Here is a 22,043-nt window from a genome sequence, read left to right on the forward strand (position 1 = left end):
CCTTTCCATCTCCCCACCATGTACCCCAGCATGGACATGTCCTCCAAGCAACGAGGCCATGTGGTTGGAGTCAGGTGGTTTATTAGTGTAATGAGCAAGGCTGCAGCAGGGATTCCCAGAGCACCCTCTCCACCTTGCTGCGCCCCACCAGGGCCTGGACGCCCTGACAATGTGCTGGTGGTACCAGGGAAGCTGCTTCCTACCTACAGTCTACGGGTCCAGCCCGGGATCTGCCCTTGGGTCCAGGGAGGAGAGCTAGAGTGAGCTGGGATCCAGGCTGGGCTCTGCAGGCTGGGAGCTGGAGTAGGCAGCAGCGGTCGGCACTGGGCGGTATTTCTCAATCACCTCCCGCAGCCCCTTGGAGAAGTGGAGATCAGCTCCCACTGTGAGGAATCCCTGCAGAGGGAAGAGGGTCAGTGCAAGGCTGGAGGTGACCATGCCCTTTCCAGCAGGACATGGAGGCACAGGCTGTGCCCATCCCACCACATACCGCATGATTGGTGACCACCTCCCTGGTGAAGTCCATGCCTTCGGGCAGTGGGATCTGCACCCCCTTCTTTGTCCTCTCTGCAGAGAGGGAGAGCTGGGATGAGGCTGAGCTCTGCTATGCCCCTGCCTACACTCCCAGTTGTGTGGAAGCAGTGATGCCTACCGTTAATGATGGGCATGATGGTCAGCTGCAGCAGGGTCTTCAGTGGGGCCTGCAGTGAGAACAGCTGCAGGAGAAGAGCTGGGGTCAGTGTAGAGGCAGAGCTGCCAGCCAGGGCAGGGAGGGCTGTAAGAGGGGATCCTGAATGGACAGCCTCTCCCCAGCCCACCCCAACTGTGGCTGGGTGTACGGGTTCCCAGGCCATCACCATGCTCTCACCGCAAGCGACTCCAGCGCTGACTGCTTGGAATAGATGCGAAACCTGCACAGAAGGAAGCAGTTGTGAGTAGGGTGTGGAGGGGACCCTCCCCACGCCCCCATGGGACCCCAGCCATACCGTCGTAGGTCCAGCTGCACACGCAGTGCTTTCCCTTGCAGAAACACTTTGGCACTCAGCTTGGTTTCCTGGGGAGGGAGAGGGCTGACTCAGGGCAGGCAGAGGACAACCAGGCCAGCTCATGCCACAGGTCCAGTGTCCCTCTGCTTGGTGACACCAGCGCCTTACAACACAGGATGGGGGACACTGCTCCTGTATACACTGGGGTGACTGCACAAGGAGCCCCAGCCCCCCTCTCACCATGGCCATGCTGGAGAGCTGGACAGCTGGGCGGTCTGGGGGCACCAGTGAGATGTTCAGGAAAGCAGAGACAGAAACTGAGGTCCCCGAGGGTTTGATGGTGCAGCGGGGGGGAGCAGAGACCTGCAGCACCAGCCGCAGCGGAGCATCCACAGAAGGGCTCTAGGGAAGGCAGGTGAGTTGGAGGCTAGGCACAAGGCAGGCTCTGTCCTGGGGCTCTGCCATGCCTTCCATCCTGTCTGGAGGCTCCTTACCAGCATGAAAATAGTCCCAAAGAATGTGGCTCTCAGCAAAACCTCCAGGTCCTTGGGCACCTGTGGAGAGCACAAACCACTGGAGGGGGAGCAAGCCACTGCTGCAGGTCCCAGCAAAGCTGCTCCCTGGATGGCACCTCCTTGCTCTGTAACACAGCCCACCCCTCCCTCCTGCCTGCACACAGTCCATGTGTCTGGTGCTCCTTACCTTCTCCCCCTGGAGCTCTATGGTCAGTACTCCTGCCTGGAAGTACGAGTGCATGGCTGAGTCGAAGAAGTACTCAGAGAAGGCAACATAAACCATGCGCTCAGTCTCCTTGATCACCGGCTCCACCGCGTGGTTCTCCAGCTCCTGGTCCTCTCTCACCCGGGGGAAGAACATGCCCTGGACCAAGAGCAGGAGAGATTCCCACAGCCATGGGGCAACCCTCACCTGCTCCATGGAGCCCAACGTGCCGGCACAGCCTTTTCCACAGGGATGGGGAAGGACCAGCAAGGCAGGACCCAGTGTTCACCTTGAAGTCGAGCTCAAGGGTGTCAGTGGTGATGGACGGATCCCGTAGGAGGGAGTAGTCAATCCCAATATGCTCATCCACATAGTTTCTCACTGCCAGGGAAGATGTGCTGGTGTGACTTTTAGCCTGGAGCTGCCTGGCAGCTTGATGCCCAGCCCTGTCTGCCTGACAGTGAATGGGATCCAGTCCCTTTCCCAGGGCAACACACACCAGGCACTGTGTCCAGCAAAGAGTTCAGCAGCACCAGGCTGGCATGCTCCAGGGATGGGCAGATCTGCAAGGCAAGGAGCCAGGCTGAGGGGAATCACTCCCAGGACTGGATGAGGAGCTGCAGAGGCAGGACAAGGCCCAGCAGACAGGTGGGGTACAACTCTGCCCTCTCCCACACACAAAGGGCCAAGCCCTAACATCCCACAGACCCTGTCTGTGCTCAGCTGTACCTGCTGGCTGAGGAGGAAGCGCATCCCCGTGACGATGAAGGTGCTCAGGAACTCATAGACCTTCCTGGAGAACACAAGAGTGGTTCTGCTCTGCCGGTTCTCCCTGTGGCTCTGTGCCCATTCCAGCACACAGCTGGACTGAGAAAGCACTGAAGGTGTGGGAAGGGGGTCAGGGAGTCAGGCACATGCAGAGGGGTCAGGTGTACCTGAGTGTGCCAGAGAAGCCAGCATGCATTCTTGCTATGGAGGCGTTGCAGGTCATATTGGAGATCTTGAGGCGCCCAGCCTCATCCTTGGCCAACTGCAGCACTGTGTAGATGTGGACACCATCCGCAGAGGCATTGATGGACCCAATGTCATAGCTAGAAGCCAGGAAAGCAGATGAGAGGAGCACACAGCTCCTGCCAGCTGCAGGACAGCAAGGCACCTGTGGCACCCAGCAAGCAGAGCTGTGGGGTGGGCCAGCACCCAGAACAGGAGGAAGGGGAGGCAGCTCACAAGAACCAGTAGAGCAGCTGCCTGCGGAAGCGTAGGCTAATGGAAGCATTGCTGATGTTGAAGACAAGGTGCTGCTGGGGCTGGAAGTTCAGGTCTGAAAAGGCCAGCTGCAGATCTGTCACCTTGACCCTGCAGGGAGGGGACAGGAGTGCTTAGACAGACAGATGGACATGGGAAACCGTGGGCAGCAGGCAGCACTCACTGGCTGATGTTGTACTGGAACTGCCCCTCACTCCCATGCAGGTCTGACACCGTGATGTTCTGCAGCTCCTGCTCCACAAAGCGCAGCCCCTCCTGCTTCACTGCAGGGAAAACAAGGCTGGGCTGGGATGTGCTGGGACATGCCCTCCTGGCAGCATCACCCCTGACAGCCCCCACTGCTCCCTGGCTGCCCCACGGTGGAGCAGTGCAGGCAGAGCCCTACACAAGCACAAACCCTCAGGAGGGTGCCCAACATCCCTCTTTCCCAGACTGAGAGATCCTGGCCGGCGCCTTACCCAGGTCCAGCCCCTTGGAAGTAATCCGGATCTTACAGCCAGGAGGGCTGTGGGAAGCTGTGACCAGCGAGGGCAGAAGGAGAAGAAGGAGGCAGCCGCCGGCAGCCATCTCGCACCTGGAGGCAGAGAGCAGGGTCAGCACGGACTGGCCTGGGGACATACACGGGTGTCAGCACAGACAGGCCCAGAGGACACACTGGAAGGGAAGCAGTTGCTGTCCAACCTGCCCGGGGCAGGGGATAGCTCCAAGGAGCACCCCACGGCTCCACTGTTCTCCCTGAAACCCCCCAGTGCTGCCTAGGTCGCCTTTGCCCGAAACCTCTGCACCAGCAGCCCATGAGGGGCACGGCTCCCACCCCAGGGTGCTGTGCACAAGCCCCCGCACTGGCCCGGTGGAGCCCGAGGGTCCCACATCGGGGAACACCCACTCCAGCACTCCCCCGCCCTGAACACACCCCGCTCCCCAAACCGCAGGGCCAGGCGCCAGCCCCGTGCGTGCTGCTGCAGCGGGGAGCCCCAGCAGCTCGCAGAGGAGCGAGCCCTCGCCCGAGGGGCCGTCCCACAACCCTCACAGCCCCCCCGAGATGTGCCGCCTGCCCCCAGGCTGGCTTGAGACGGGAGCTGGAGCCTGTCCATCCCGCAGCAACAGGCAGAGCTCCCTCCGTGCGAGCTTCCCCCAGTTCTCTGAAAGGAGAGGATGGGGACCCCCTTCCCGGGGCTGTGTGATAGGACGGGGCACCCCCACAGCGTTTTCCTCCAATTCTGTGAAGGGAGAAGATGCGGGATCCCCTTCCCCGGGGTTGTGTGATGGGATGGGGCACCCCCACAGCGTTTTCCTCCAATTCTATGAAGGGAGAGGATGGGGAATCCCCTTCCCCGGGGCCCGGAGCCACCGTCCTGCCCAGCGGCCGGGGGCTCCCCCACACAATGCCGGCTCAGTTCGGGTACTTACGGTGAGGCTTGTCCTCGGCTCCCGGCGTGGGGAAGCTGAATCACGTGAAGGCAGGAGGGAGGGAGAACACCACCAGCTCCAAGACTTTCTTTTGAGCTGGCTGAGGTTTCCCTGCCTTTATATAGCCCCCAACTGCCACTCCTTGTGGGCTCACAGCTGGGAGGAGACAGCGGGACGGACGGACGGACGGACGGGGAGGATGCAGGTCTGTGTCCCGCCGAGCCCGGCTGGCTGCCAGCACCGACACAGACAGCGGCTCGCCTGGCCATCTCCAGGAGGGACAAGAAGCCTTCCTCCCTCCGAAAACACCGCTCCCCGCGTCCTGCACTCGCAGCCACAGCCAGGGATCTCTCCGGCACCCCCCGCGCGAGGGGCACATGTGCAAACGGCAATGTCCGGGAGGGCCTGGGCTGCTGGGGACTCCCAGTCTGTGTTATGAAGCTTCTGCCAGTGCTCAGCTATCCCAGCTTCAGTGCAGACCTGGGCCAGGGGTGCTGCTGGGGCCTGGTTCTTGGCCATCTGTAACACGAACCTAAGCAGAGACTCTGCGGAGCCTCAGGGCTGTCCCGACCCCAAGGCAGGCAGCACTGGCTCTGCAGGATGTGCCTCTGGATGGCCTGGATGGTCCCGTGTGTTAGCGGCAGCTTGGCAGCACCGAGATAGGCACTGCCAGTGTGTCCCCATGAGCGTCCATGGAAAAGACGGGCAGCTCCTCAGCCCGGGGCTCCCTCCTGAAAATCCTGCCTGGCCGAGCCATGCCGAGAGTCTGCCCCTGCCCTCACCACCCCCTCGGCCACTTGAGCTGCCTCGCTCCAAGGCTGGAGTTTCACTGTCCCTTCACAGAGTCCCCTCTGCCCTCAGGGGTCGGTCTGAGCCGCCCTTTGTGCCCCGGGGGGTTACCGGTGCTCTGGGCAGCGGAGCCGGGCTGCTGGAAGCCCAAAACGGGAGCCTCAGTGCTTACACAGCACTTATTCCCCCAGAACTGCTGCACCAGCGTTAACTCATTAAACTGACCCCGGTGCTCCCAGAGCAGAGGGCAGGACTCCGGGAGATGGGGAACCCCTTGGAAAGCTGGGCAGCGGGAATATCCGAGGAGAAAAGGGCAGGAGAGGCCTCGCAGTTTCCCCATCCTGTCTTCACCGGGGCCGTGGGCCAGCACCGGCCATCGGCTGCCCAGGGAACCGCGGCCGAGGCAGGACGGGTGCCCTGCTAGGAGGATGTAGCAGAAGCTCCGCCGGCTGCGAGGGGTTCTGCGACCCCCAGGGAGTCCCCAGTAACAGCCGTGTCCTCCTTCCACGTCCCGTGTCATCCTCCAGCATATGCTGTGCAGCAGCAGCCGCGGGACAAGGGAGCGACCCCAGCGAGCACCGGGCAGTGCCCTGCGCTGCACCCTCAGTGCCAGCGCCCGCCAGCTGCCACCGGGACCCGCGGGCCGGGGAACGGCCACGGCAATAGTGTGGGGAGGGACGTGTCAGCGCTGCGCCCGAGGGACCGCCGGGACAGGCAGCGGCTGCCAGGGCCGGCCGGGCTGAAGCGCAGCGGGAGCAACCGCTGTGCCCGGCGGGCGGCGGAAGCCCCGCGCCCCCACATCAATGCAGCCCCCCCGGCCCGGCCGCCACCCCGCCCCGGCGCCGCCGCTCTTCAAAGGGCCTTTGGTGGCGACCGCTGCGGCCGCGCCCTGTCAGTGCCGGGAACCGCCCGCGGCGGGCGGGAGGGCGGGGCCGGCCCGCACGGAGCGGCTTCACGACAGCGCGGGCAGGACCGGGACCGCTCCGCACCCACCGCGGGGCGGCGCCCGCCACAAAGATGGCGCCGGGTGGGCGGGGTGACCGCGCAGCCTTTGCGCATGCTCCACGTAATTCCCCCAAGCGCGGGCTCTGCTTCGCGCATGCGCTCCACACCCGCGGCCCCGGCGCAAGATGGCGGCGGCGGGGCGGGCGAGGCGGAGGTGGGGCGGCGGCGGTGGCGGACGCAGCGGTGCCCGGTGCCTGCAGCCCCTGGCCTCACGCCCAGGTAAGCGGCGCAACCGCGTGGCCGCGGCCCGCCGTGCAGGAGGAGGCGGCGGGGACCCGGCGGCGGCGCACGGGCGGCGGAGGGGAGGCGGCGCAGGCCCGCGGCCGCCATCTTAGAGCGCGGCCGCTACTGCCGCCGCGCTCCCGCCGCCGCGCCCCCGCTGTGCCCCCCGCCGCGCCTGCGCGTCGCGCGGCCCCTCCCCGCGGCGCCGTAACGGGCTCCTGTCTCCGCAGCCGCCCCCGCGGGTCAGGCGCGGGACGCCCCGCTATGAGGATGCGGCCCCGGCGCGCCAGCGGCGAGCACGGAGCGACGGCCACGCGTCCCGCCAGGCAGCCCGCCACCGTAAGTACCCGCCCGGCCGGCCGCCGCCCCGCTTAGGCCGCGCCCCCGGACCGCTCCCGGCCAGACTGCAGAGTTGTCGCCGCCGCCGCCTCCTCTCCGCACTCGCTGGGCGCCCGTGGCCGCCCGCTGGCCCCGGCCCGCCGCGCCGAGGAGCTCCGTGCCGTCTTCGCCGCCGGCAGGGCAGCCCCAGGAGGTTCCCGGCCGCTTCCCCGCGCAGACACGGTGCCCCGGTGCCCAGTGCCCGTGGTGGCCCGGCAGCGCTGCGCTGCTCAGCTCCGGGCCCGCCGGCCGGCGCTCGGAAAGGGGATGGGTGCCGATGGAGGAGGCGATGGCCTGGCTCCCAGCCTCCTGGAGCAGCCGTGGTTCTGGGATGGGGGAGAGCCGCGGGGTTGTCCCGGGGGGCTGTCGCTGATCTCCTTTGTCTGCATTTGCTGTTGTCTTGTACAAAATTCTACCTCGGTGAAATGGAAACAAATGCCGGTCCTGTTTGCTGTACTTCTTTACTTTGTGTCTCCTTACCTCTCGCTGTGGTCTCTGGTTGTGCTGCTGCTCTAGGTTGTAAGCTCTCTGGGCAGGGACAGCGTTGTACCGTGTTTGTGAAGCACTGTATGCATTGCCATGGTGTATAAAAACATACCGTAATCACCATAAAATGCTTCCTCTGGATCCCTGTCACTGTCTAAGTCCCAGTGTAGTTACATAAAAGTAGAGTGGCTTCTGCCAGGATTCCTGTTAGTTTGGCTGTTTCCTTTTCCCAGACCTTAAGGGTACTTGGATTTAATACTTGTTAACACTGATCAAGTGATAAAACTTCTTGGCTACTTCCACCATTCCAGTTTATCCATAAATGGGAGGAGGCAGAGCCAGTCACCCTATTTGACAGCTCTTTTGAGCGATGGGTGGTGAAAAACACTGGCAGGGCACTGGAGCTGGCATGTGCCATCCAAGCTGGCCAGGGCTCCGTGCCCAGCGCTGATGTGAATCCTGACAATCATGACTTTGGGAGCTCTGGTCCCCCCAGTACGCACCAGTTCACTCCAGGGTGTGCTCTGTGTAACATGCAGGACACAGCAGCAGCTGCATGTGCAAGTGTAGCTTTAGTTTGAGGAGGAGGGACTAAACATCTCAGAGATTCCCTGTGCTCCTGCCTCGCAGCCCTGCTGTCTCCAGGGTCCTGTACCCACAGACTGACACGAGTCTGAGCTGCTGCCACTGGCCCAGCTCACCTTGGCACCTTTGTGAAGTGGCTGTAAGGACACGGTGGGGCTGGAGTTCAGGAGGGAGTGTGAGATTGCACAATGCTCACTGCTGAGGCCGTTAAAGGTCCCCTGTTGTGTCCTGTGCTCTGCAGCAGGCACAGGGCGTTACCTGCTTGCTCTGGGGCAGAGACCCAAACTCCAGGTGTCACAGTGTCACACACCTTCCCTTGTGCACCCTGCCTGGAAGGATGGAAACATCTTCTGGGAGGCTGAAGGAGTTGAGTTCCTCAATGCTGATCTCAGCCAGTGCTGTGGGCAGCTGAGCTACTGGCCACTCGCTCTTGACCACTGTTTGCTCCCACCATTCTGTTCTGTTGAAATAGCCCCTGACCTTTATGCATGGGAAGGGTGGCGAAGGCTTCAAATCCCAGTAACAGCCCCAAAAAAATCCCGAGTTTTTATTGGAGAGCTCCTGTACGTGGCTCCTGCTGTCAGGTAGTGTGCTGCTCCAATGAGGAGCACACTATGCACAGCACTGTGCTGCTGCTGCCCTGACTGTGCTGGTGTGTGCTGTGGGGTGTCTCCAAATCCTGAATAGAGTTAAGTGTCTGAGGTAGCTGGGAATTATGTAAAATGCCTTGTTTCCCCCCAGTTCATTGCCAATGCATTTCGGGCTGCCAGAGAAGAGCAATCTGTGGCGCTGTTTCAGAAACTTCCCCAGGGGAAGAGTGGTGACTAAGAGAGGAAAAGCCTGGCTGTTTCTCTCCAGCTGGCAACATTAAATTATGATTAAGAGGAGCTTTATTGTTCCAAGAGACCTTCTTTTGCATAACTGTTGTTATGCAGATGAAAAAGGAGCAAGGGCCAAAACAGCTGGCTGAGGCCCTGCTTGTGGGACTAGGACTAGCACTGGGACGTGTCAGCCTGGGACATGCAGAGGGTAATAATTCGGGAGCTCCTGACTCCCAGCCTGTGGTTTTCTGAACCACAGAAGTTGTTAGTGAACCTCCAGGGCTATTTTATATAGCAGATTTTTTTTTTTAATGAAAGCCTTTTGTTGAAATGGTGTGCAGTTATGTATGTGTGAGTTGATTCAAACTGTCTCTGAGGATAACAGATGAGACCTGGCCAGTGGTATTGGTGTGGCAGAAGGTGGCACATAATCACAGAGGAGCTTATGTTATTTTTTACCATCCGATGCTTCACTCTTTGGAGACATCTAGCTGAAAAGGGAATATTTTGAATGCTGGCCTGAAGAACACCCTGGCTAACCCCATTTAACACTGAGCATTCCTCATAGCTCGTTGTATTCAGGATAACAGGTGTTTTTCAGGGCTGAGGTGCAGTTTGCATGTTCAATCCCTGTTTTATTATCAGAATGAACTTTTATTGCTACACCTGAGTGTGCCAAGCAGATCTGAGACCTTTCCTGCTGTAACATTGGATATTACTCTTTTTTTTCCAGTGTGGTTGCTGAGAAATGGCCAATGAGAATCACAGAAGCCCTGCGGAGGAAGCGTCTCTCATGAGTCACTCACCTGGCACCTCCAACCAGAACCAGCCCAGCTCCCCCAAACCCATGCGCCTGGTACAGGACCTGCCAGGTACCGACTCTGCCCTCGGCAATGCTGCAGGGCCCTGGCAGTGGGGAGAGGGGTGAAACAAGGCTGCCAAGGGAGGCCAGGAATGATGTGTGTTTCAGAGTGTGCTGTGACAGTGCTGGGCATTGCAGGGCAGGTCTGTTGTGCAGGATGCTCCTCTCCTGACTCTCACTGTCCTCTCAGATGAGCTGGTGCAGGCTGGCTGGGAGAAGTGCTGGAGCAAGCGGGAGAACCGCCCATACTACTTCAACCGCTTCACCAACCAGTCTCTGTGGGAAATGCCTGTGCTGGGACAGCACGATGTCATAGTAAGTGCTCACTCACCTTGGGAGTGCTGTGCCAGGACTGGGGTCTTCATGGTCTGTGGGCCTCAGATTACAGGTGTGTGAGGATCTTGTATGCCTTCAGAACTCCTTGCTCAGTCCGTTGTCTGGCATGATTCTGGGGAAATGTTCCTCTGTCAGGTGCCTGTCAGGTGTTGCTGTTCCAGGAGTCATGCACTGCTCAAAGAACAGTCAGCGTGGGGGATTTGTGATGAGTTTTTCTCATTGAAGTATTTTAAAAAAGCATATAGACATCTAGAAGAGAATCTTTCAGCTTTGTGCAGGTGTGACTAGTGGTGTCCTTACTTCCATCCACGTGGGAGCTGGGAGCAGTGCAATGGGATGCTGCAGTGACAGTGGGTGAGCTTGACGTGTGCTCTTGTTGTTTGGACTCTCATAGTCAGACCCTCTGGGACTGAACGCGGCTCCCATGCCACTGGAAGGTGGGGTGGCAGATGCTTCTGTGGAGAGCAAGCAGAGGAAGAGGAGGTTCTCAGAAGAGGTTCCACCAAGTGGCAACAGTGTGAAGAAGCCCAAGGTGGGTGTGGTGCTCTGGAACAAATGAGTGCAGCCTGAAACCAAGGGGGGCTGGAGAGCTCATGGGGGTCTCCCATGTGGTGTTCTAGTGTGGGACTGTTTGATTCACTGGGCTGCTTCCCCTTTACCTATCTCTGTGGTGCAGTAATTCATCTTTCACACACACAGGCTGATGTCCCAGGGAACCCAGCTGCTCAGCCAGTCCCCAGCTCTCCCAGTATTCCAGGAACCTCTGTTTTGAAGGCATGGTGTGTTTCACCTGAAGACAAACAGCAGGCAGCTCTTCTACGACCAACTGAGTGAGTTGTGTCCATTTGTCGTCTGTTCCTTTCTCAGTAAAGTGTTTGAGACACACAGGTTTCGAGAAACCTGAGGGATAAATCACTTCCAGGAGTCTTGATAGTTTGGTTTCCTGGTTGGTGAAACAGCCCAAGGAAGCATCTTTAAAAGTAATATTTGATAATTAGCCAGTGATCTGGTTATCCTGATGACATTTGCTTTTGCCACAGAGTATACTGGGACCTGGATATTCAGACAAATGCTGTGATTAAGCAGAGGGCACCATCAGAAGTGCTTTCTCCACACCCCGAGGTGGAGCTGCTCCGGTCCCAGCTCATTCTCAAGCTGCGGCAGCATTACCGTGAGCTCTGCCAGCAGCGAGAAGGTGAGTTTCTCTTGGGTTCCTTTGATTTTCCTCTCAGTTCTAGTGTTCTGGTGATCTTTTGTTTTATGCCTGTCTAGTCCCTGTGTTCTCTTTTTGTGATGGTTATACTCTGTGGCATTGTTGGTTAATTGATTAGGCAGAACTTTGTGTGATGTTCCTTATCAGAGCTACTGGGCATTTCTGCATTGTATTGATTAGACCCTTCTTCTGTGCATCTGCAGGGATTGACCCCCCAAGGGAGTCATTTAATCGCTGGATGTTGGAGAGGAAAGTGGTTGATAAAGGGACAGATCCTCTTTTACCGAGTGACTGCGAGCCAGTAGTGTCTCCTTCCATGTTCAGAGAGATCATGAATGACATTCCCATCAGGTACTGCTCACAGACAGACTTTGCTGGGATGGTTCTGGGTCAGTCTGCCTGGTGATTTACCTGCCACGGTTCTGCTGTGGTGCTTCCCTTTGTTTGGATGCTGGTGAAGGAAAGCTGGGGAACTGAACCTGTCTTCCATGCCTTTGTGAGACTCATGCATATGAATTTAACTTACCTCAGGTTATCCAGAATTAAGTTCCGAGAGGAAGCCAAGAGGCTGCTCTTCAAGTATGCTGAGGCTGCGAAACGACTGATTGAATCCAGGTGGGAGCTCTTCTCGCAGTGCTGTCACGTTCAGAAAAGACAAAAGGGCTATAGGGGCTTCTCATCCTGCCTTATCCAGCACTGGGCATAATGTTATTGAGGAAAAGCAAGATTAGGAACATACAGAAATAAAACATTAGTGCTGGAGCCATCTTTTGATAATGACATTACTGCAAAATGTCATACTGGGGAGCTGAATGTGTGTGGAGACAATGAAGTACTGGGTGTGGAATGTCTTTTGTTATCCCTGAGATAAAATCAGGAGTGCTTGGACACTCACTGGTGTTACAGAGCAACAAGCTTAGAGTGGCATTTTGTATACAAGGTGGGGTTTTTCTGACCAGTTCTGCCACAGGAGACAGAACTGAGGAAGAGAGTTGGGGAGAACCTTGTGGGGGGAAAGAAAAAACTTGTAAACAGGGTACTTTTCTCAGAGTCACAAGCCCCTAGCAGTAATGGAAGATTAGAGGCAGTGTCAAAATGGACCAGTGCCATGACAAATAAAGGCCTTTTGGGCCTCTCCTGTTGCAGAGAGGACAGCAGCCAGCTACACCAAGTTTTGGAGAGAATATAGCAGGCCGCAATCATGCAAATGTCTGGAAGGCCTTTCCAGAGAACTGGAGGGGAGTGACAGGGATGGGCCTTGACAAGTGACAGTGTCCACATTCCCCACTGATAGAAAACTTTGGAGGGGGGTGGAATATCTTGCTGTGCAGCTGTGAGTTAAACTTTGCCTCTGTTTTTGCAGGAGTGCTTCCCCAGACAGCAGGAAGGTGGTGAAGTGGAATGTAGAGGACACCTTCAGCTGGCTGCGACGGGACCATTCTGCCTCCAAGGAAGACTACATGGTCAGTGTACCACTGATGTGTGGCTGGGCACAGGGAGCTGGGGAGGGGGCACGTGGGGACAGGTACAGGTCCTTCTGGAGATACTGAAGACCCCTGGAGAGCCGGTGGTGGCCATGTGAGAGACTCTGGTTCTCTGTTTCCACAGGACCGCCTGGAGCACTTACGCAAACAGTGTGGGCCTCATGTGTCTGCTGCAGCCAAGGACTCTGTCGAAGGCATCTGCAGTAAAATTTACTACATATCCCTGGAATACGTCAAGCGCATCCGGGAGAAGCATCTTGCCATACTCAAAGAGAACAATATCTCTGGTATGCAGCCAACTTTGAAGAGCTGTAGAGCTGCAGCACTACAGTTAAAGACCCCATGGTCTGGCCTGTCAGAGAGTGTTATTCAGAGAGTGTTACGTGTTGGGAGGGCAGCTCTGTCTCCAAATGTTAGAAAGTCTGTGTTTCAAAGTAAGAAACAGCCAGTCCAACATAGGCCTCAGCTTTCAGTCACAATGACTGTGCAGTGACAGACTGTCTTCCATCAGGTGCTGTGACCAGCTGTAACATCAGATACTACAAATATGTGATTTGCCAGGATGAAGTAGCTTGTTATAGGAGCAGGTCACGCGGAGCAGGGCATTCGTTCATTTCACTGGACCATGCCTTTTTGCTTTGCTGCTTCATGAGTTCCTGGGGACAGCTGACACCCCCTTAGTAATGCTGAGTGTTATCCCTTTATTCTCATTTGCCACATTTCTTGTGTTCTGAGCACCTTTCTGCACCCCTCTGCCTCCCAGCTTGTCACTGTGCACCCTTTCTTGGCAGAGTTCATGTTCCTTGATCTTTCCTCTGTACTTTCTTATGTTCATGTCTGTACATCTGCCTCTAGTCAGCTTGTCCTTCCTCCATGGGGTCTGCTCCTTTCATTGCCACTGTCTGTAGTCCTTTTCCTTTTTGGGTCCTGGTTCTCCTCAGGCTTCCTTCAGGTCCCAATATCTGCCTTTTGCCATTGTTTTTGATGCTTATCTTCCAACCCCATTAAGTCAAGAGATTCCTTCCAGCTGATTTATGAGCACTCCCTGAAGCTGAGGCAATGGATAACCACAAGGTGCAGGGAGATTCCTTTGCCTCCTGCATTTGTCAGCCTGTGAATTTTTATTGTGCTTTGGATGAGTTTGGGGCAAACTGAAATAAGAAACAGTAGCAATAAAAAGAGTGTTTTGTTTGTTTGGAACATGCCTCAGGACGTTGGGGTGGCTGTGTGCTGTCTGCATTAGGGAATCAGCTTTGAACCTAGGTAGCTGCCTACAACATCTGTGAGGGACCACTGTGTTGGTTTTTTGGGAAGACCACTCTGCTCTTCAGCCCTGTTTGGTTTGCTGTGTCTTTTGAGGTGGACTGAAGATTGGTCCCGAATACCCTTGGCTTCTCATAGGCTACCTTTCTGTTCATTCTCCATAGCTGAGGTGGAAGCTCCTGAGGTCCAGGACAGGCTGGTGTACTGTTACCCCGTGAGACTGGCCATCCCCTCCCCACCACTGCCCAGTGTGGAGATGCACATGGAGAACAACGTGGCCTGTGTGCGCTACAAGGGGGAGATGGTCAAAGTGAGCCGCAACTACTTCAGCAAGCTGGTAAGGGCTGGGCACTGGCTCTGCTGCCCCTGGTGCAGGGTCATCTCCTGGGCAGGGCTGGGCAGAGGCTGGCCAACTGACCCTGCAGGGCTGTCACACACTGCCATGGCCATGAGGACAGCTACTCTCACCTTAGCTGGGGTCAGGCTCTGCTGGGAGTATTTCCCAGGTGTTGGGTGTGTGCTCTGAATAAATGTTGTGCTGCCAGAACATTGTACTCAAACCAAGGCAACCCTTGCTGAGACACACGTGCTGCTGTGGTGGTTCATTCATTTTGTGTTAGTGACAAGCTGGTGGCTCATGCAGTGACAGCAGATGTGCTGACAACTCCCTGCAGAGCCCACCTGCTCCTCAGCCTCCCTCTCCCTGTCACAATGTGCATGTATCACCATAGCTTGGCTGTTCCTGGTGTCGTCAGTGGCTGGGCTTTCTCTTCCAGTGGCTTCTTTATCGGTACAGCTGCATCGACGACTCAGGCTTTGAGAAGTTCCTGCCCAGGGTTTGGTGCCTTCTCCGTCGATATCAGGTACGGTCTCACCACAGCTGTGCATCAGAAAGCCTTGGCAGCACTGGGAGCTTGTCTTTGCTCTGGGAAAGGGTCACAGATTTGGGAGCCTGGAGCAACACGGGGTTTAAACTGGGTCTGTAGTCTGCTCATGCTATGCTGAGGTAGGACTGTGGACTGGGGAGCAGTTGTGGTCTTGACACAAGACCTTGGTGTGGGTAAAGATCTTTGTGAAGGAAACCTTCAGTAGCTCTGGACTCTGAGGGGCAGCTGAAGGGTCACTTGGGTACAAGAGAAAACTGATGGTTTTGTAGGGTCAGAATTGGATAAAATCTCTAAAGAGCATTCTTGGGTACATGCAGGGACCTACACGAATTTGAGAAAAAGACGAGGGGGCCCTGCATACCTAGAGGAGTGGGTGCATGGACATGTGGCCCTGGGTCCATGGTCAGTGAAGGGAACAGCAGGAACAGCAAGTGCTGGCTCACCAGGGTTTGCTCTCCTCAGATGATGTTCGGTGTGGGGCTGTATGAAGGGACTGGTCTGCAAGGGGCACTTCCCGTGCACATCTTTGAAGCCCTCCACAAGCTCTTTGGAGTGAGTTTTGAATGCTTTGCCTCGCCCCTGAATTGCTATTTTAAACAGTACTGTTCAGCCTTCTTGGACACAGACGGGTATTTTGGATCCAGGGGGTGAGTATTGCGTTCCCTTGCTCTGCGTGGGTGTGGGTGCATGCCCGTGAGATGACTCAGGACGAGCTGATGGGGATCTTTGCCTCTCTCTCCAGCCCGTGCCTGGATTTCTTCCCTATAAGTGGTTCTTTTGAGGCAAATCCTCCGTTCTGTGAGGAGCTGATGGATGCCATGGTCTCTCACTTTGAGGTATGTCTGCTCACAGTGGGGTTGTTTGGGATGGAGCTGTGCTGTCCATCTTCTACTCCTGCACCCTGAGGGCATGGACAGAGGACAGTGACAGCTGGGCACTGCTTTTGAAGCAGAAGCATTTCCTTTCTGTAGGACTGATTAAACACGTCATTGCTCAGATTGTTCCTTTTCTTGTTGCACTAGAAACTGTTGGAGAGCTCCAGCGAGCCGCTCTCCTTCATTGTCTTCATCCCTGAGTGGCGGGACCCCCCCACGCCAGCCCTGACGCGCATGGAGCAGAGCAAGTTCAAGCGACACCAGCTCATCCTGCCGGCCTTCGATCACGAGTACCGCAGCGGGTCCCAGCATGTCTGCAAAAAGTAGGCTTTGTTCTCAGATCCTTTGGGAACACAGCTCTGAAGCTGTGTGACAGAAATATCCTCTCCCAGGCTGAAATCAGTGGGAAGCAGGGAGCAGGCAAGGACAAGCGCAGCGCATCATCACTTTGGGTGTTTAGGATGGGCAGACAGCATGGTGAATTCAACGTCTGTTCAATGACTGCTAACTTTAGCTTGTGAGAGGTGTGTGCCTTGGGCATGAGTCCAGCTGGAACAGGTCACACCTGTGGCACTGATCTGTGCCTCTGCCAGCCCTCAGGCCTGGTAGCTGCTTGTGCTGCAGCACTGGATGTCACTGGGAGAACAGAGGCAAGGGGCAGTCAGTGGGGGTTTGGTCCCCAGTGGGGCAGGCTGGTCTCTGCTCTGCTGCTGAGGCAATAAGTGTGAGCTGCAGCTTGTTAAAGCAACAGGTGCCTGAACACTGAATTTCTTACCTGCTTAGGACTGATGCCTTGCTGTGCTGAGTCCCCTCTGCAGGGACAGCAGGGTTCCAGCACATGCCTGGAACATGGTAGGCAGAAATGGGACTCTGCAGCATCAGTGTTTCTTCCCTCTGGAATCTTAGGAGCCTCTACTGTACTCAGAACTGCCCAAGGCTGCACTGTGCCTCCCTTCTGGTCAGAATAATAAGAGAAAGGATGGGACGAATACTTGTCCTAGTGAAGGCAGGAAGAGGAGGAGCAGGTGTTGAGGGTTTTGGGCGGGGGCCAGGGGAGGTGCTGATGCCTGTGCTCTTCCCTTGCAGGGAGGAGATGTACTACAAGGCTGTGCACAACACAGCCGTCCTCTTCCTGCAGAACAGCGCCGGCTTTGCCAAGTGGGAGCCCACGCCAGAGCGGCTGCAGGAGCTCGTTGCAGCCTACAAGCATTCGGGCCGAACCCTCAGCTCCTCGTCTTCCTCCTCCTCGTCCTCATCCTCCTCCTCCTCCTCCACAGCGGACAAAGAGCGGGAGCTGGGCCGAGAGCAGAGCAGCAGCCGAGAGACTAATCCCAACTAAGGCAGAGGTGCGAGGCAGCAGGGGAGGTGCCAATGGCCCCGGGGGAGGCTGGCCGGGGCAGCAGAGACTGCTGGCTGCGCAGCACGGCCCGGGACTCCTGCGCAGCAGCTCCACGGCACCCGCTCTCCTCTGCAAACTGCACGCCAGCCCCCAGGAGCCGGGAGCGTCCGGCGGCCGGTGGGAGAGGAGGCTCAGCCACGGCCCTCGGCAGGGCGAGGGAGCCCAGCGTGGCGCAGCAGGAGGAGCCGGCAGCTCTGCGACGCCAGAGCGCCGAGGGAAGGGACGGCCAGAGCTGGGACGCGCGCGTGGGCAGGCAGAAGGACGGTGGAACAGATGGAGGGATGGATGGCAAGCGCGAGTGCTGGGCGCTGAGCGCCATGGCCGGAGGGGCCCCGGCAGGAGAGGGACGGGCAGAGCCCGGGGGCTCCTGCGGCCGGGCTGGCCCCAGCACGGCTCCGTGTCCATAGTGTAAATAGTTCTGTCTGTGGCACCCACGCTCCTCGTGGGGCTGCTCCCATCGCATCTGTGTCTCTTTCTCATGTGTGAGTCCTGTGTTCGCTGACATTGTGTCCTGGAGAGGGGAGGAGCAGAGGAGAAGAGTTTCTTTGGTGTGTAAAGATGTCTTTGCAGCTGTTTTGTAGTCATTGTGGTTTTTATGCGGAGCCTCTGGGCTTTATTTAACCTCCTTGGGTTTTGTTTTGTAAGGATTAATTTAACACCGCTAACCATTTTATTACTTTTATCAAGAAGAGCAAAATCTATTTTTGATTTCTGTTTCCTAGTTCTTAGGAACATTAAAACCAGCATACAGCTCTGCTTGTGTCCATGACTTGCCTTCCTTGGTGTCTGGGGTCTGTGCTTACCCCTGTCTGGTCTCTGCCTGGGTGGAAGGTAGAGAAATGTTGGGGTTTGATTTTTCAGAACTGTCTGACATCTGGCCTTTTCCAGTCCTCCTGGTGAGGGAGACATTTTTTCCTAATGACCAGTGTGAGCCCCTGAAGCAGCCTGACCACCCCACTGCTCCACTGAGGTTTTGGTGCTCTCCCATTGGAGAAGTGCAGAGAAGTGCACTCGGACTCAAAAGTGCCTTTGGACTCATTGGGGCAGGCAGCACAGCCAACCTCTCCTGTGAGGTGCCACAACACTGCTGGTGCTGGACCGGTGTCAGTGCCGCAGCAGTGACAGTGCCACCCTGAAGTGGGCAGGAATTACCCAGCACCAAATGCTGCCCACTCCCAGAGGCTTCAAAGCTCTCCACAGATATTTTTGATGGTGTCAAGATCATTGATGTCCTTTAAGTCAGGGCAGTTGGGAATGTCAGATGTGAATGTGGCAGTTTGTAAAGCCTTTTTTTCCCCCTTCAATAATTGTTTTTGACCCAAGACCACCTGCTTCCGGGGCACAGGTGAGCAGAGACATGCTGATGCTGGGAGTGTCCTAACGCATCCCTTGGTCAGTCAGTGCACACTGAGCCCTTTGCCTGCTCCCTCAGGTGAGGGACAGGTACTTGGTTAAGTATCCAGTGGCTGTGGTCTCACAGGGATGTGTAAGTGACATCAGTGGCCAGAAGCCTGGTGGTGTGAGCTGCTTCTCAAGTCTCCTTTATCCTGAGCAAGAGATGGTCGATGGGGCACATCAGGTTGTCACTGGGGGCATTTCAAGGGCAGATAACCAGGACTAGATCAGTCTGTGAGGGGCTGTGGTGTGTGGGGCAGCTGTGGGAGGGTTGGGAGCAGTGGGTGGTACGGGCAGGACTGGGGGGAATGAGGCACATCAGGAGCTGAAGCTCTCGCATAAAAGCTCTGTCAGGCTGTACTGAACCTGGACGATTTGGATTATAAGGCCCTCACTACCACTGTCCCTGTGGTGGGCAGTGCTGCCACTCTCGTGTCTGGAGGGAAGGAGGGGAACCCTGAGTGCTTTTGCCCCCCAGGGATGGTGGAAACGCCCTGTAAGGGCAGCAGCTGGGAGAGGATTTGGCTGGGCTTGGGAAACAGCCTGGAGTGTAGGACGTGCAGGGGGCTTGGCTGTGCCCAGCCTGAACCTGTCAAGTGCTGTGTCCCCCAAGTGCCCCCGACTTGATCCCCGGGGATGCTGAACCCCAAGCGCCGCTACCGCAGGCTCCACGCCGGGAAGGAGCATCCTCAGGGCTGACCGCGAGCGGGGAACCCTGGAGTACCGGGAGCCGCACCGATCCCGCACCAAGCCCCGCACCGCCCCCTGCACCGACCCCTGCGCCTGCCCCTCAGCAGCCGGCGGGGCCCGGTTCTGCACGAGGGGGCTCCGCAGGGCTCCGGCACGGCCCGTCCGAGCTCCCCCCCGTTCCCCGCTCCCCGTTACCGGGCCAACGCCGCGGCGCTGCCGGCGGCCCCTGCGCCGTGCTCGCCCCCGCAGCGCGGCGGGCAGCGCCCCGCGCCTCCCCCATGGGGCTGCCGGGCCCGAGCCCGCCGCCGCCGAGCCCACCGGTGCCACCGAGCCCGCCGGCGGCGGGGACCGAGCCGCCGCTGTGTCCCCGCCGGGAGCTGCAGGTACGGGAGAGGATGCGGTGCGGGCCGGGAGCGGGGGCGGGGAGCACGGACCGGGAGCCGCTCGCCCGCGGAGCGGGGTGCGGGGTGAGGGGTCCCCGCCGCCGGCACAGACGGTGTTCGGAGCCATCCCGGGGCCCCAGGGAACCCACACGCACCGTGAGGGCCAAAGATGTGTCCGGGAGCTGCCCTTCCGCTGGCGCCGGCCCCTGGGAGCGATTTTTTCCCCGCAAAGCAGGGGCGGGATGACGGCGAGTCCCAGCGCCGGTGGCACCGGGCGGGGGTTGGTGTCGGTGTCGGGGAAGGGGCTGTCGCCACCATTGTGCTCTCGCTGCCCCGCTCTCCCACCGAGCCGCGGGGTCTGGCCGGGACAACGGCCACGGCATGCGGCGGAGCTGGGACCCCACGCGTGGGAGGCGGCGGGCCCGGGGCCTGCCCTCAGCCCTGGCTGACAGCGGTGCCCCCTCCCTGCAGCCCGGACAGCCCCCAGCAGCCCCCCAGGAGCATGGCCCAGCCGGAGAGCAAACTGGTGTCCCCGCCGGTGGCACCCTCGTCCCCCGAGCTGGAGTGCCACATCTGCTACAGCCGCTTCGACGCCCGTGCCCGCAGGCCCAAGCTGCTCCGCTGTGGCCATCGCCTCTGTGCCCGCTGCCTGCGCAGGATTGTTCCCCCGGGGGACGCTTCAACCCCCCAGCTCCGTTGCCCCTTCTGCCGCCAGCACAGCCCGGTGCCGGGCGGGGACGTGCAGCAGCTGCAGGATGATGGGGAGGCACTGGCACTGCTGACAGGCCGTGAACGGGCCAAGAAACGGGGTCCACCCCTATCTCCTGAGGTACTCCTTTGTCCCAGCGTGCTGGAGCCCACATCCAGCCCCGACTGCCTGGTTGTCACCATCCTGGAGGTGCCAGAGGACGTAGCTCCACCAGAGAGCCTGGGCAGGCTGGAGGTGGTGCGGCTGTACCGCCCCACGAGCCTGGGTGCACTGCCCTGCCACGGCCCTGGGCAGAAGTGGCGCTCCTGGGGGTGGCAAGCCGTCCCCCGCTTCATTCTGGGCGTCCTCTGCCTCCTCTACTTCAGCTCTCTGCCCTTCGGCATCTACCTCCTGCTCATTGAGCACCACAGCCTGGGCATCATCCTGGTCAGTCTTGTGCCCTCCACCCTCCTTCTCTGCATTGTCTACAGCCTCTGCCAGTGCCTGTGCCTGGAGGTCTTTGGGTTCCCCCACTCCTGACCCTGCACAGCCAACCCCTGTGCCTGAGCCAGGCAGGATTTGGGTTCCTTGGGACATTGTCCCTTGAGGTACACGTGTCCTCTGACCCACAGCATGCTCTGCCTGGACCATGGGGAGAAGCTCAGTGCCTGATGCCTTCCCATACAGAACAGCACTGTCTTTTCCATGTGGGTGCTCACACTGGCTGCAGGAATGGCTGCAAGAGCTCATTGCAGCCTACAAGCATTTGGGCCAGACCTCAGCTCTTCTCCTCCTCCTCCAGAGCAGACAAAGAGCAGGAGCCAGGACTCTGATCCCAGCTGAGGAAGCGCGAGCGGCTGGAGGGGCCCCGGCAGGAGAGGGACGGGCAGAGCCCGGGGGCTCCTGCGGCCAGGCTGGCCCCAGCACGGCTCCGTGTCCACAGTGTAAATAGTTCTGTCTGTGGCACCCACGCTCCTCGTGGGGCTGCTCCCATCGCATCTGTGTCTCTTTCTCACGTGTGAGTCTCGTGTTCGCTGACATTGTGTCCCAGAGGGGAGGAGTGGAGGAGTTTCTTTGGTGTGTAAAGATGTCTTTGCAGCTATTTTGTAGTCACTGTGGGTTTTTCTTTTTGCACAGCCTCCAGTCTCTATTTAACCTCCTTGGGTTTTGTTTTGTAAGGATTAATTTAATACTGCTAACCATTTTATTACTTCTATTAAGAAGAGCGAAGTCTATTTTTAATCTCTGCCTTCGACCTGCCCTGCTCCACAGGGGCTGCTCTCTGCAGCACTGACAGTGAAGTTACCCTACCATCTTTGTTGGCACCCCTGCATCCCCACCAGCATCCCCACCGCACACAGGCAACACCAGGAGACCCAGGACAGAGTGACATTTATTACTGCTTTGTGTCTCTCCCACCCACATCTCCCACTCTCCTTGTTGAGGCAGCTGCTGGGTCCCATGGCTGTCTCTCGTGTCATGCCCTTGGGGACAGGACATGACTGTCCCAGCCCTATACCTGCTCCAGCACCACTGGCACCCCTGGGGGACACCCGCTGTTGCTGGGTGAAGATTCCAGCATCTCTGCCACACTCCAGATCTTGGGTTTCTGGGGCTGCTTGTCCTGCTCAGGGCCTGTCACCTTGGGGCTGCCCCCACACCCATCCTGCACGGGGCTGGAACTGGGAATGGGGACGGCACCCGATGGGACGCCCTCTCCCTCGCTGTCCTCGCCATCTGAGGCACTCTGTGTGGCCCAGCTCGCCTTTTTCTCCTTCTTGAGGCGTCGGCGGGCATTGGCGAACCAGGTGGAGACCTGGGTGAGGCTCATCCGGCTGACCACAGCCAGCATCACCTTCTCCCCCTTGCTGGGGTAGGGGTTCCTGGGGTGCCGTGCCAG

The 22,043-nt window shown here is 58.2% G+C and overlaps 3 protein-coding genes across 4 annotated transcripts; 2 read left to right on the plus strand and 1 right to left on the minus strand.

The window, feature by feature from the left end:
• Nucleotides 1-67: 67 nt before the first annotated feature.
• On the minus strand, nt 68-4,536 carry PLTP (phospholipid transfer protein). Its single transcript, XM_030963215.1, has 16 exons — nt 4,383-4,536; nt 3,431-3,546; nt 3,136-3,235; nt 2,934-3,062; nt 2,642-2,797; nt 2,436-2,499; nt 2,206-2,269; nt 1,996-2,087; nt 1,689-1,865; nt 1,481-1,540; nt 1,227-1,388; nt 987-1,054; nt 869-911; nt 653-716; nt 491-567; nt 68-396 (listed from the first exon to the last, which is right to left on the minus strand). The coding sequence occupies exons 2-16, from the start codon at nt 3,537-3,539 to the stop codon at nt 256-258; spliced, it is 1,506 nt and encodes a 501-aa protein (XP_030819075.1). The 5' UTR covers nt 3,540-3,546; nt 4,383-4,536; the 3' UTR covers nt 68-255.
• Nucleotides 4,537-6,285: 1,749 nt separating this feature from the next.
• Nucleotides 6,286-17,742, plus strand: PCIF1 (PDX1 C-terminal inhibiting factor 1). 2 transcript variants are annotated; one of them, XM_030963427.1, is made up of 17 exons: nt 6,286-6,395; nt 6,629-6,737; nt 9,402-9,540; nt 9,721-9,845; nt 10,261-10,398; nt 10,566-10,696; nt 10,907-11,061; nt 11,283-11,430; nt 11,611-11,694; nt 12,443-12,542; nt 12,688-12,850; nt 13,991-14,163; nt 14,603-14,689; nt 15,176-15,360; nt 15,456-15,549; nt 15,736-15,911; nt 16,675-17,742. In XM_030963427.1, the coding sequence occupies exons 3-17, from the start codon at nt 9,417-9,419 to the stop codon at nt 16,925-16,927; spliced, it is 2,136 nt and encodes a 711-aa protein (XP_030819287.1). In that variant the 5' UTR covers nt 6,286-6,395; nt 6,629-6,737; nt 9,402-9,416; the 3' UTR covers nt 16,928-17,742. The 2 variants fall into 2 exon arrangements, with proteins under 2 accessions (XP_030819287.1, XP_030819288.1); XM_030963428.1 differs by lacking the exon at nt 6,629-6,737 and having other exon boundaries at nt 6,335-6,395; nt 16,675-16,927.
• A 1,654-nt stretch (nt 17,743-19,396) lies between these two features.
• LOC115912068 (E3 ubiquitin-protein ligase RNF182-like) lies at nt 19,397-21,022 on the plus strand. Its single transcript, XM_030963415.1, has 2 exons — nt 19,397-19,455; nt 19,927-21,022. The coding sequence occupies exon 2, from the start codon at nt 19,958-19,960 to the stop codon at nt 20,681-20,683; it is 726 nt and encodes a 241-aa protein (XP_030819275.1). The 5' UTR covers nt 19,397-19,455; nt 19,927-19,957; the 3' UTR covers nt 20,684-21,022.
• Nucleotides 21,023-22,043: the final 1,021 nt, after the last annotated feature.

Source organism: Camarhynchus parvulus, chromosome 20 (genome assembly GCF_901933205.1).
Source record: "Camarhynchus parvulus chromosome 20, STF_HiC, whole genome shotgun sequence".
NCBI classification, from domain to species: Eukaryota; Metazoa; Chordata; class Aves; order Passeriformes; family Thraupidae; genus Camarhynchus; species Camarhynchus parvulus.

Bases quoted from the DNA above. Each gene is read 5' to 3' on its own strand.
- LOC115912068 (XM_030963415.1), top strand. From the start codon at position 19,958: ATGGCCCAGCCGGAGAGCAAACTGGTGTCCCCGCCGGTGGCACCCTCG.
- PCIF1 (XM_030963427.1), top strand. From the start codon at position 9,417: ATGGCCAATGAGAATCACAGAAGCCCTGCGGAGGAAGCGTCTCTCATG. The intron at 10,697-10,906 runs GTGAGTTGTGTC...CTTTTGCCACAG, and splicing joins GCTCTTCTACGACCAACTGA to AGTATACTGGGACCTGGATA. The intron at 11,695-12,442 runs GTGGGAGCTCTT...CTGTTTTTGCAG, and splicing joins AAACGACTGATTGAATCCAG to GAGTGCTTCCCCAGACAGCA.
- PLTP (XM_030963215.1), bottom strand. From the start codon at position 3,539: ATGGCTGCCGGCGGCTGCCTCCTTCTTCTCCTTCTGCCCTCGCTGGTC. The intron at 1,866-1,995 runs GTGAACACTGGG...CTCTTGGTCCAG, and splicing joins CCCTTGAGCTCGACTTCAAG to GGCATGTTCTTCCCCCGGGT. The intron at 1,541-1,688 runs GTAAGGAGCACC...TGCTCTCCACAG, and splicing joins TAGAGCTCCAGGGGGAGAAG to GTGCCCAAGGACCTGGAGGT.